This window comes from Polistes fuscatus, unplaced genomic scaffold (assembly GCF_010416935.1).
Source record: "Polistes fuscatus isolate 324 unplaced genomic scaffold, CU_Pfus_HIC Scaffold6, whole genome shotgun sequence".
Classification (NCBI taxonomy): domain Eukaryota; kingdom Metazoa; phylum Arthropoda; class Insecta; order Hymenoptera; family Vespidae; genus Polistes; species Polistes fuscatus.
In genome coordinates this window covers 1016156-1029068 of record NW_025113140.1, presented here as the reverse complement: position 1 = coordinate 1029068, position 12913 = coordinate 1016156, and the positions used below count along the sequence as shown (strand labels likewise).

At 29.9% G+C, this 12913-nt stretch overlaps 2 protein-coding genes across 2 annotated transcripts; both read right to left on the bottom strand.

Moving 5' to 3' along the window:
- Nucleotides 1–2424: 2424 nt before the first annotated feature.
- On the bottom strand, nucleotides 2425–10092 carry LOC122523620 (sodium/potassium/calcium exchanger 3-like). The gene is made up of 6 exons (XM_043645492.1): nucleotides 9491–10092; nucleotides 7636–8024; nucleotides 3952–4186; nucleotides 3524–3706; nucleotides 3088–3393; nucleotides 2425–2868 (listed from the first exon to the last, which is right to left on the bottom strand). Exons 1-6 carry the CDS (start codon nucleotides 9588–9590, stop codon nucleotides 2549–2551), a joined length of 1533 nt encoding a protein of 510 aa, XP_043501427.1. The 5' UTR covers nucleotides 9591–10092; the 3' UTR covers nucleotides 2425–2548.
- A 578-nt stretch (nucleotides 10093–10670) lies between these two features.
- On the bottom strand, nucleotides 10671–12667 carry LOC122523619 (solute carrier family 35 member B1). The gene is made up of 2 exons (XM_043645491.1): nucleotides 12050–12667; nucleotides 10671–11959 (listed from the first exon to the last, which is right to left on the bottom strand). The coding sequence occupies exons 1-2, from the start codon at nucleotides 12434–12436 to the stop codon at nucleotides 11381–11383; spliced, it is 966 nt and encodes a 321-aa protein (XP_043501426.1). The 5' UTR covers nucleotides 12437–12667; the 3' UTR covers nucleotides 10671–11380.
- Nucleotides 12668–12913: the final 246 nt, after the last annotated feature.

Here is a 12913-nt window from a genome sequence, read left to right as displayed (position 1 = left end):
AGCTTTAACCGACAAAGATAGGACGATACTTAAAAAACAAGAAAAATGAAGAAGATGAGAAGATCAATTTAAAACAGGAAGGAAGGATTATATGATTAAGTGGTGGAGGAAGTGGGGAAGGGGGACAATAATAACGATAACACGTTATTTTCGTCCAAAAATTTCGATAGATTAGATTAGAGATATAATATATTTGAGCACGGCTAAGTTTCTTTGCGAGAATTTTTAGAAATCAATGACAAATAAATTCAATCCGCACGCGCGAATAATTACGAAAGAAATAATAAAAAATATTAATAAATGATGCAAAGTAAAGAAAAAAAAGGAAAAAAAAAAAGGAAAAAAAAGAACAAAATAAAAAGAAAAGGAAAAAAAATGAATGAAGAGGAAGAAGAAGAAGAAGATAGAAAGAAGGAAAAGAAATAAATTAGAAGAGAAAAATATGTGAATCGGAGAAGAAGAAGATAAGTTAATATATTTACAATTAGCATAATTTTTGCCTTCGAAGAGAGAGGTATATATATATATCTATATATGTATATATACTTTGACTTACTTACACACACACATGTAAAATACGTATACTTATACATATATCTTGCCTGCCTTGTCTCTCTCTGCTGCTGATGATTGCTCGCGTAAAAGTTTAACGAACATGGGATAATTGTTGCACGTTTAAAGAAACAAAGAAAAAGAAACCAAAAAAAAAAAAGATAAAAAAGAAAAAAGAGTTTTCTTTTATAAAGTATAATAATTAATATAAAATATTAACGATCGTTGCGCTAAAAAAAGGATAAACGATCAGCGTGATAATGCCGCTTTATCATTAAAATATTATTACGATGTTATACAGGATGTATCCGAAAATAACATGAAATATCCGTATAAATTACATGAACAACAACAAAAATTGATCACCATTGTCGGATACACCCTGTACATAAAAAAAATTATCCGTCGCTCACGTTGATATTTCTATTTTATATATCGTTTTACAAATCCTTTACACGAATAATATTGTTCCGTCGAACGTGAATGAAGGAACGAAAAGAGGAAACGAACGAAGGAAAAGAAAAATAAAAAAAGAAAAAATAGGAAATGGATAAGGAAGACGAAAAATTTACAAATGAAACAAAATAAGGGAAGCAAGCGTTCGTTTTAACGGTCATGAGCGAATTTTTTCTTATTTTTTTTTTCTTCTTAACAAAACTTTATTGACTATTCAAAGTTTTTCGCATGTTTTACTATTCAACTATCATTCTATTTCTCTCTCTTTCTCTCTCTCTTTTTCGCATTATAAAATCACGCTAATATACTCGTCATCACGTTCGTGCACCAATCAACCAATCAATCGATTGCTCTTACAAACATGAATTTAATTAACATGCATATTAATATAAATACGTTTTTAAATGCATCCGAGATATATAACTATAAATAAATACCTCTCCCTCTCTCAACTAGGCACTGAGATTTACACCTATTTAAAAATATTAAATTACATTACGTAGGATATATATATCGAATATATTAGGCGAATGAATTTTTTTATTTCTTCTTTCCCTTTTTTTTCTTTTTATTTTTCCTATTTTTCTTTTCTTCTCCCTTCTCATTTAATTACATTACGACGAGAAACCGCGTCAAGATCTTCCTCCCTTCGTTGCCATCGATTACGAAAGAATGAAAATAAAGGATACTGTTTATTATTATGAAAAACCTAAATCGAATATTATTTATTATTATCCTTACTTATATTTATCTGACACGACAAAAATCGTTGGGGGGAAAAAAACGTTTTTTGCTAGAGGATTTATTATTAAAAAGAAGAGAGAAAAAAAAAAGAAAAAGAAAGGTACGAAAATATATTTCTTCGTTCTTTCAGGGAAACAAAAAGAAAAGCAATGAAAAATCAAATGAAATTTAATTAAAAAATCGTACGCGAAATCACAAACGATTTTTTTTTTCAATATTTCTCGATAATTTCATGCCAAATATTTTTGTGAAACGTAGCATTAATACTGTTAGTCGATACGGAAAATCTTATAAGATATTACTTCTCTTTCTCTGCCGTTTGTTTGTTTTTTTTACTTAAATTTAAATTATTTAAAATAATTTAAAATTTAAATTATTGCGTTTTCGTTTGTACTCTTCCCCTTTTTCAAGAGGTTCTAACACCTTCTCAAACTTATTCAAACCGTTGACTACTTAAATTCAAATTATATTTTAAACATTATCTTAATTTAAAGCTAAACATTTGTTTAGTTACTCTATTTCGAGTATACCCTGAGTATTATTTGTTATCCGTCTACTTAAATTAAACACTAATATGCAACATACACGCGCAAATACAAAGCATGCACATATATCTGCCATAAATAATTATTTTCCCTATACATTATTCTATTAACTTTCATTCTCTTTTTCTCTCTCACACACACACACATACATATACACGCACGTTCAAGTTATAAATTGACTATCGTACTCACGTATTTCTCTATTCTTATATTCGAGAACCTTTTTTTTTTTTTTCTTCTCTTTTCGGCAACTATCGAGGACACATAGGCAAATTAATTTGATAGAAAACGTTCAATTCCACCGATATGGCAAATATCAAAAATATTACGTACATAAATAGACAAACCGCGCCAACCTTTTTGTTCAATTTAAATTTGTAAAATGCCGTGATCGAATAGAAAAATATAACGCATACGATGATCGATAGAACACTGAAAGATAATGCACCGGATACGATTTCTACGTCTTTGCCGGATAGTAAAGATTTGATCAACCACGGTAAACCCAAACATAGAAGAATATCGAGAGTGTTGGCACCCAGTGTGTTGCTCATGGCCATGTCACCGTTACCTGGACAAAAATTTAAACAAAAAAAATATATATACATTCGATTGGAAAAGAAATCTGCTTTCGAATACTTCGAAGATTTTTTTTTCGTTATATCGTACGAGAAAGAGAGAGAGAGAGATAAGATTACAAAATAAAAAACAATAAGAGAAAAAAAGCATATAAATTTAACGAATGGAAAAAAAAGAAAAATAATCACAATCGTTGTTTCTTTTTTTTTACCTTGTCTTGAAAGGATGACGATCGAGACGAGTTCAGGCATGTTACCACCAGCCGCTAGAAAAGTTATTCCCATAACCGAATCGGGAATACCCATGGTGTCTCCAACGACGGTCATCATCCAAGATACTATGTAAGAAGACACTACGATCCACATGGTGCAAACGAAAAATGTTACGAAATACCACGAACGGAATCTTTTGTACCTGGTATCCGGTATGGTGACAAATAATGAAATCCTTAATGGCCAGGTAAAGTAAAACCATAGTTTCGTTATTAAATTACCTTTGGGTAATACAAATGGCGTATCTGATCAAAAAAAAAAGAAAAAAGGAAAAATATTATGAAATAAGTATTACTCGAGGTAACACTTTTCTTTTCTTTTTTTTTTTTTTTTTTTTCGGGAAGAAATTTAATATGAAAACTATAAGAAACTTACCGGGTTCGACATAATCGATCGATTCCTCGATCTTCTCTGGTGGTTCCTCGAAATTCTTATTGGTCGATTTAATTTCGGCTATCTTGGTGATACTCTTTTTTCTATACTCTGCTATAAGTTCACCATGAACGTACGGTTTGTACATGCCGTGTAACATCGGTTCGGTCGTCGGTTTGGCAGCAGCTATAACAACAACAACAATAACTAAACTCATAAATAATGCCACCAACAAATTTGTATATTTCATTTTTTTCTATCCTCCCGGTGGCCTCTTCCTGCCATATTTCTCTCTCGTGGCATACGAGAACAGATTTCATAGGGGAAAAGAAACCAAAAGAAAAAAAAAAAGAAATAAATAATCAAAAAGGTATAAAAAAAAAGAAGATAATATAAACGATAATTAAAAAGAATGAGGGAAACTAACTCACCGCTTTCTTCCGTAAATTCGGTACCGTTCCAACAAAGATGTTTGATCTTGTTAAACCATCGTGTTATCCCTTCGCCGGAGAACAGAAGGACCAAATAACCAACGAACAATACTATGAAGATCGTAGCTTCGTACCAGGTGATCAGGCCGTCCCACATAACCAATACCAACAAACCAACGGATATCACGTAGATTATGCAATCGCGCGACAGTATTTGCCATTCTAGCTGTATACCCTGATTTCAAGATTTCCGATAAAACATACAAGAAAAGAAAAAACAGAAAAAAGTAAGAAACATTAGCCCTGAGATTTGGTTATAAATTATAGATATGTATTGCACTTGTAATATACATATATATATATATACACACACACAGAGATACACGCATATATGCATACGGGTGAAAGGGGTGGGATGATGTATGAAAAGATATTGATAACGATTAAAAGAAATGTATAATACGTAAAAAATCGGATATCTGACATAAGTGATATTCGATCGGCGTGATTTTCGTGACGAAAAAGGAATAAGAAAGAATATTATCGTCGAAAATAATGCGATGATATGTGAGTGGGTGGTAAATGGGTGACGAGGAGTTTTTAGGAGGAGGAGGAATAAAAAACAGGCAACAAATGTTTTCGTGTGACGATGATAAAAAAAAAAAAGAAACAAAAAATAAGAAAAATGTAATACGTTTCGCATGTTCGCATCACGAATATCACGTCAACGTATGTCACCGAACGATCGTTCCGAGACGAAGAAAATAAAATAGTAATGACGAACGATAAAAAAGGGAAAAAAAAAATATAAGAGGAGAGGAAAAAGAAACAGGGTGGCTAAGTGTAGAGTTTAATTAGAAAGAAAGAAAGAAAATATAACGAATGAAATAACGAACGAAAAAAAAAGAGAGGTCGTTTTTCCGGTTTTTCCTAATTGAATAATATTAGAAAAAAAAAGGAAATAATATTATTATACCGGTGCGTTCCTCCTTGTCCTATCTTGTTAAATATACCGGCATGAATCGTTAGACGTTTAGTGTCACGAATTCGTTTCGTCGGATTTTATCGTCTCGGAGCAATAATAATAATAATTATAATAATAATAATAATAATAATATAATATTAATAACGTAACACACGCACACAATGTCGACCGACATCGTTGTCGTCGTTGTCATTGTCGTTGTCGTTGTGAACGTCGTCTTGAATGATTATTATCTTAACACGGCTCTTCTAACGCGTAGTATATTATAAGAGATATGATAAAAATAAGATTTACTTACGATAATTGAAATATCGATTATCCCATTAGCGCCGTTTAAACTTTAACTCGACACCACACATTCTTTCGAATCCGTTCGTATGCAATAAAGAGAGATTTTGACTAATAAGATCGAAAAGGAACATTTTATTCTATTTACTATTGTTTTCCTTCACTGGCCCCTATTTATATTCCCCCATTTTCTATTACACCTGATTTCTATTCTATTTCCCTTTTTTTTATTCGATATTAAATCGTATTAAGTTTTGATACGTTTATAAATACGAGTGGGTCACACAAGAAGTATATTCGTATTTATAATATTTATTAATTTAAAAATGATTGATATTCTTGTTGTAATACAATATTTTTTCAAATTCTTATAGACAGAAATATGTTATTAGAATTATTATATTTTTTCACACAAATTGATATATCAATTGAATTATTTAGATTTATATTGAAAAGTTTTGCACACACATTTTACAATCAAATGTTATTTATTTCAAATTACTAGTGAAAGCAGGTACGAATATTCTTGTGACTCATCGTATACGTGAACGATTTTACAGGCCAGAACGATTAATTTTACTTTGTAGATTTATAATCAATTTTCTTGACAAATAAGTTTCGTGTTATTTAAATAACAACGATTTTGATAATCATATTGAATAATAAATGACACTACACGACTAATGCAACTCAATTAATTTTTTCCAACTGTTCGTTTCGTTTGTTTAATTGATTTGTCAAATGATCGGCTTATATATCATCATCATTATCATCATCATCATCATCATCATCATCATCATCATCATTATTATTATTATAAAAATAACATAAGTGAATAAAAATCGAAGATACTATGCATATATATATATATATACGCATACTTATTAACGCATATTTATAACTATGCTTAATTACAACTAGTTTTGTGTTGTTAATAACGAAGATGCGCATCTAACATTGAATTATGTTTTTTTCCTTTAATGAATCAATTATTGAAATATTATTAAATAATACAACTCGCGGGTTGACGTAGACGATAAATGCTCTTTGCAAAGTTATTTATTCTTTTCTTATTTAACTTTTTTTTTTTATCTGCGATTTTGCACTCGCAGATTAAATTTCGAGTTCGATTAGATGCTGCTGATTACGACGATCAAAGATGAAGAAGATATTTAGTTAAGAGCTTCGGTGTGTGTTCGATCGTACGAGAAGATATCGGCGACTCCATTGAAAGAGAAAATATTGACCGTCACAAGGTAATACGTAATCTTTCAATAAAAAATCTGATCTATTTCCATTTTAAACATTTGTATATTTAATCGCGAACAAAAATTAATTACGAATACTCGTAAGATTTAATCGGTCAAAAGTGAAGATTAAAGTCCGGTATAAAAAAATTGAATGGAAATGAAATATCATTCGATAACTGATATAATTTTTTTTTATATTTTATATAATATTATCTCTGCCGATATATATATATAATTAATTATTATATAATTACGTCAATATGGACATATTTGCGGATATAGTATAGACGTTGCGTACATATTTACGTGTTTTCAATACCTATTCAAATATTATCTTATACATCGATAAACCATAAATACATTTTGTGTTACTTAAAAGTTGTATAAACGTTACCTTTTCCTTATCTCAGGAAAATGGTAATGAGAAAACAACAAAAAACCGAAGGTTAACTATTTAATAAAAGATAATTTACAAAGTTACGGCGCGTCTTTAAAATGCAACTAACATTTAACAACACTAATAATATACATTTTTAAGTATTTTATGCTTGACCTTTAAATATTCGACTAAAAAAAGGAAGAGTTGAAATGAACAAAAGAAAAAGAAAAGAAACACTCTGAAAAATACAATCAAAATTGCACACCTTTGCGATTATTATATGTTAATAAATGATACATAATTTATCTGATTATGATCATGTGATGATCCTAAACAGCAGCTGTGAAAATCCCCAATCGTCATGAAGCTACTTCAAATGGGGGAATCCTATCCTTAAGTTTGTTTACTTTCGACAAGTTAACAAGAAAAATCGATCCTAATGTCATAAATATTAATTGAAGTAAAATAGTCAAGAGTTAAACAATGAAAAAACGTAATCGAGGCAGTTGAATAATGATTAGCGTCTATATATATACTAACCGGTTTGGAAGTTCAATCGACACGAGATATAATTGTTTCTTTTTGTAAAAATAATGTTATCTTCTTATTACTAAATGAACTTATTAGGCGGAATTAAGTCAGGTTAAAAATAACGAAAAAGGTAAAATACACGCGTGCACGCATTTACAAAAACACATATAACGAATATAAACACATATATATATAATTATATAGTTACATAATGAACAAAAATTTGGTTAAAAAAATTAGAAATTACTCACGTGTCGTGCTGAAAGTGCACCGCAAGCTGTAGTAGCAAATGTATTGAATACTGCACTACCGACCACGGTACCAACTCCAAGGTCAGATTCGGTTAAGAATGTACCAACTACACTGACGAAAAGTTCAGGAAAACAACTGGCGGTAGCAAGAAATGTAGCTCCAGCAACATCAGCCGATATGTTTATTCCGGAACAAATGCAATCGAGTGCCGGTAAAAGGTAATCATTGCATACGAAAGCCGTCAGTAAAAAGCAATAAAAGCCAAGGAAGGCGTGTAAAAAAACAGCCCCTTGTGCACGTTGTTCTACCGTAAAAATGTCCTTTGGGAAGTCATTGATCGAACGAGGCGTACAATTCTCGCTTTCCTTAATCCCATTGATCACGGATTCTAAAAAACGATGAGTAAAATAATTAAATAATATTTCACGATTTATGAGATCTATGTATATGTATTATATATTTATATATTTTTTGCATCTCTTAAAATATGTGGATGCAAATGTGAATATACGATCATGTGGGACAATGATTATGCGGTTTTTTTTATATATATGTCATCATTATAAATATATATATGGATGCATTTTCGTCGAAATGTTTTACATCGTTTATCATTCTTGTATTTGTTTGAATACAATGTATCTTAACGTAAGATCGTAATTTCTAAGAAAATACTTTCTGCTCAATGGGTTTATTATTATTTTTATTATTATTGCGGTTAACGTGATAACTAAAATGTTTTTTTACGTTTAAATGTATTTATTTAAATTTCTTGGAATGCAATTATATTACTTTTATTTTTATGCGAAATAAATGACAGAGTAAAAATGTGGTATAACTAATCATCGTTTAAATCGAAAACATTGCCAAGCTAAACTATGTGCCATATCTGAATAATGCATCGATCTATTATGATTCGCATAAACACACACACACGGAAAGACACATACAAATACGACACCCTGCAACCTGACGCAACGCGGAAAAATTCATCTCGTCCGGAAAAACTTTGGGTTTATTTAATTTTCTATTTTTTTGCAATAATCCTAGAGAGAAAAATAATAATAATGATCGAAAATCACACCTGTCTTCTTTTGATAAAGAATCTTTTCTTTTCGTAATTCTTTTGTTTCGCGATATATTATCTCGAAACTATTCATCCACATACACACAGGTATAATGTTAATAAGTGCGTCTCGAATCTAAAATTATCCTCTAATAATTAAGGAAAAGAAAAGAAAAACGAATTTTCTTTGAAAATTGGTATAACTTCACACGAATGAATATTATTTTTAATACGTTCAAAAAAATTTGTAAACAATGACCGATATCTTTTTTCTTAATGGCAGGAAAACATTATCTTACGATTGGATTTTCCTACACGATATATCGACGTTTACCGAAACTACAAAATTCCAATGTTGTAATGTTGTAAATGATAATAATGATTACTCTAGATCGTAAATCAGTAAATATACTCTATATATTTTCAATTGCTGCTGGGATGATATCCGTCCTTCGAATGATCAATGATCATTATCGTTCAATATATATATATATATATATAATTGTGTTTTATATAGAACACTTTTTTCTTTTTATTTCCTCAATCTGTCAAAACTCGAACGATAAAATCTAATTAAAATTATTCATCATTGTTATTATTTTATTACAAAATAATATAATGTTATAAAATATATAATGTATAATTACAATTAACACATTGTGCATATATATAATATATTCTTTTTCTTTATTAATTTGAATCGATGTTTTTAAGACGAACAGATAGATAAAAAAGAAAAACAACTCATCAGTCGAATATCATAGATCTCCACAGAGTTTAACACTCACCATCATTGTCAATACTTTGCGCTTGCACGAATTGCAAGCACGTGGTTAAAGGTACGATGCATACGATGCAAGTTACGATAAATCTCAGGCCGGTTTTCATAACTATCTAATATAATATTTGTTATTTGATCTTTAAAGATATGTTACGATTTAACACATACACGAATCCTTTGGTTGATTAATACGGATGATGATGATGATAGACACCGGCGTTAAAAAATACGACGATTACCACCAAAGCGACTACCTACGACAAACTGCTTCTTTTACAGCGACTTCAGCATTTATGATAGACTTAACTGATTACGACTCTCCCTCTTAAACCTCCCCCTCTCCCTCCCATTCCTCCCCGGCCCCCCACCTCATCCTCCTTCTTTACTATTAACTTGTATACGTGCACAATTTTATCTTACGTGTTGTGTCATTGCAAAATAAAATACACGTACTGTACTAAAGTCTTTCACGTGTAGATAACTTTGATTATCGATTATCTCGTATGTGTTTTAAGCATTCTGAAAGATCCGAATAGATTATTCTACTTGGTCAACTTTACCTACTTAAGTATATATATATACATGTACATATTTATTACTTTCCCCAAGATTTATCTCAAACTCCACCCCATTCTCGTATATCTTTAATCTAATAAAATCTTGATATTCATTCGCGATTTCTCAATCAATTTGGATTTTAAACAAATATAACGATTCTCGATTATAAATATATAAGTATATGTATTTCTTGATTTTTACGTAGGTAGAGAAAAAAGAAAGAAATAAATAATTGTGACTCGGAATTTAATCGGTCGATTGCAGCTCGGAAATTCCACCGCGAAGGAATCTTTAAATTCTGTATCGACATCGTTTACACGTAATTAACTAAATCGAATGGAAAAGATAGATCGTTTTATATTATCGAAGATTGCCAATGTATAATATCTACATTTAAATAAATACGAATATTTCATTTGTATAGATCAACATCATGTAATCGTGTCACGCGTTAATTTAATAATTTGTTTTAAACGATATGAAGTATTCGTGTTAGAACTTTTTGATATTATTTTTGAAATTATTTAGGAAAATCTAATTTACAACAAAGGACATGTGATTATATTTTAGCGAAAGGAAAAGGATTTGATAAGACTAATGTGGTACAAAAAATATAACTATAGATTATATATGTTTTAGCTAGGATATTTCATTTGGATCATTGTGAAATACATTACATAGCTTTTGTATTTTAGTCTGTTTTTAATTGAGACCAAGTCGGGAAGATATCAAAGGAAGAGAGAAAATATCAGAGAGCAGATAAATAATTATACCTGATATAAAATGCATAATATTTTACATAAATAATAAGTATTTATGCATAGAGAAAACATCAAGTATATAAAATAAATATAACAATAGAGAATTACTACCATTATTTAAGAGTACGTACGTACCAACGAAAAACAGATGTATCTTTAATTACAAATTATAACTTTTTCAGTTTTCCATTTTCTGTTTTTAAATAAATATAATAGAATCTAAATAAAAAAAAAGAAGTGTATACGTTTGGAAGATTTTTATATAATCTAGCATTTGTGCCTACTTGATTGACGCTTCAATTATTCTATGTATTATATAATATCTATATATATATATATATATATATATAGTATTCTTATATTAAAGTCTTCTAGACATATTTTACAGATGCATTCCCTGTGTAGTTAATTTTACGTGAATCTAATACATAAAAAAGTATTAATATTATCGGCATAGAAAATGTACTTTGATTAAAGGCATTCGATAGGTATCTCTCGATATCAAAGTAATTTAACTAAAATAAAATAAAATGAGATACTCAAGGAACGACGATTACTTTTTTTTGCACTGATTCTGATTACTTGACTGTTTCTTTTCTACTCGGTTTATCTTTGCCATACATGGAATCCAAAAATAAACCCATAAATACTATAAACGTACTTATCCATTGTCTAGGTAAAAGGCTATTACCGAAAATTAATATAGATCCTAAAACAGTGAAAAATTTTCTAGTAGTTGTTATTATCGAACATGGCAATGGACCGAATTCAGCAACCGTTAAAAATATGAAATATTGTCCGCATGCTCCAGCCAAAGAAAATGTTGAAATATGCCAAATGGTAGTAGGATAACGTTGTAAGAATTTAATGAACTCAAATAATTCACCGGAGATAAGAATTACTATGCCACTAAATACAACAGACCATTGATTCATATTGAGCATCATATGTCCGGATTTAGATTTGTGTTCTGCTCTCATGCGTTCTTGTACTGCACTTGTTAATCCATCCATTGTTAACGATAACAAAAGTAACAGCTCGCCAAACCACGTTTGTCCTTCCACTTGTTTACTCGACATACTTCCATCCTTATACATAAATAAAGCAACTCCAATCACGATTAAAAATATAAAAGCATATTTTCTAATCGGATATACCTAGAACGAAAGAATTTATTGTTTACATTACTGTAAATAATTGCATTAAAAAACAAAGTTATATTCAAACAAAAAGATAATCTAATTCACCTTGTTACCCAGTAATACACCAAGTATCATAACGGGTATAGGTTTTCCAGCTTTTCCTATTACTTGAGTTGGATAGTTTACAAATTGTAAAGCCATATTGCTACAGACCATACCAAGTAGATATGTCAGAGAAGAAATAGCATAATATAACGTAGGTGTTGTATCTTCACCCTGTTTCATAACTGTTAATAATATCATCTTGGCGAACGTATAATTGACTAAACATTGTGTGAAAACGAGAGCAAACATGTACGTAAATTTTTCTTTATTTTTTTCATCACCATATTGACTTCTCGTTATCTTCTCTTGTAACATGCCAAAGTAAAAGTAACATATAAATATACCGGCGGCACAAATAAATAATTTGGAATGTTTACTGTTCGACATCTCGCACGATTAATAATCATCTATTGTCACAGAATATATTTATATAATTCACTGTTTATTATTGAATAAATTTAAAATAGTAAAATACTATTAACTATCCATGCCTAAGGAAAGATTTTTCTCGAGGGAAATTTAAGTTTTTGAGTATGACACGTAAATATACGTGGCATTTAGTGATAGGTTATACCCAACTCATATTATCAATGATTGCCATTTACTAAATATGTGTAGGTGTATCGATGAAAGTACTGTGATTCTATACAGCGCTCTCTACATTCAAATCTCGTTATTAAAACGATTTCGAGTTTTATCGATAATAGTACTAACCTCAAATCTCATCATCACGTGCATAGATTGTGCTTGACAAGTATCTGCAAATATAATTAAATTTAATAATTTCAATATTAAATAGAAAACTCTTTTCTTTTTAATTCAACGAAAGAAAATATTTCAAAAACTAATATATTAAATGTGAGT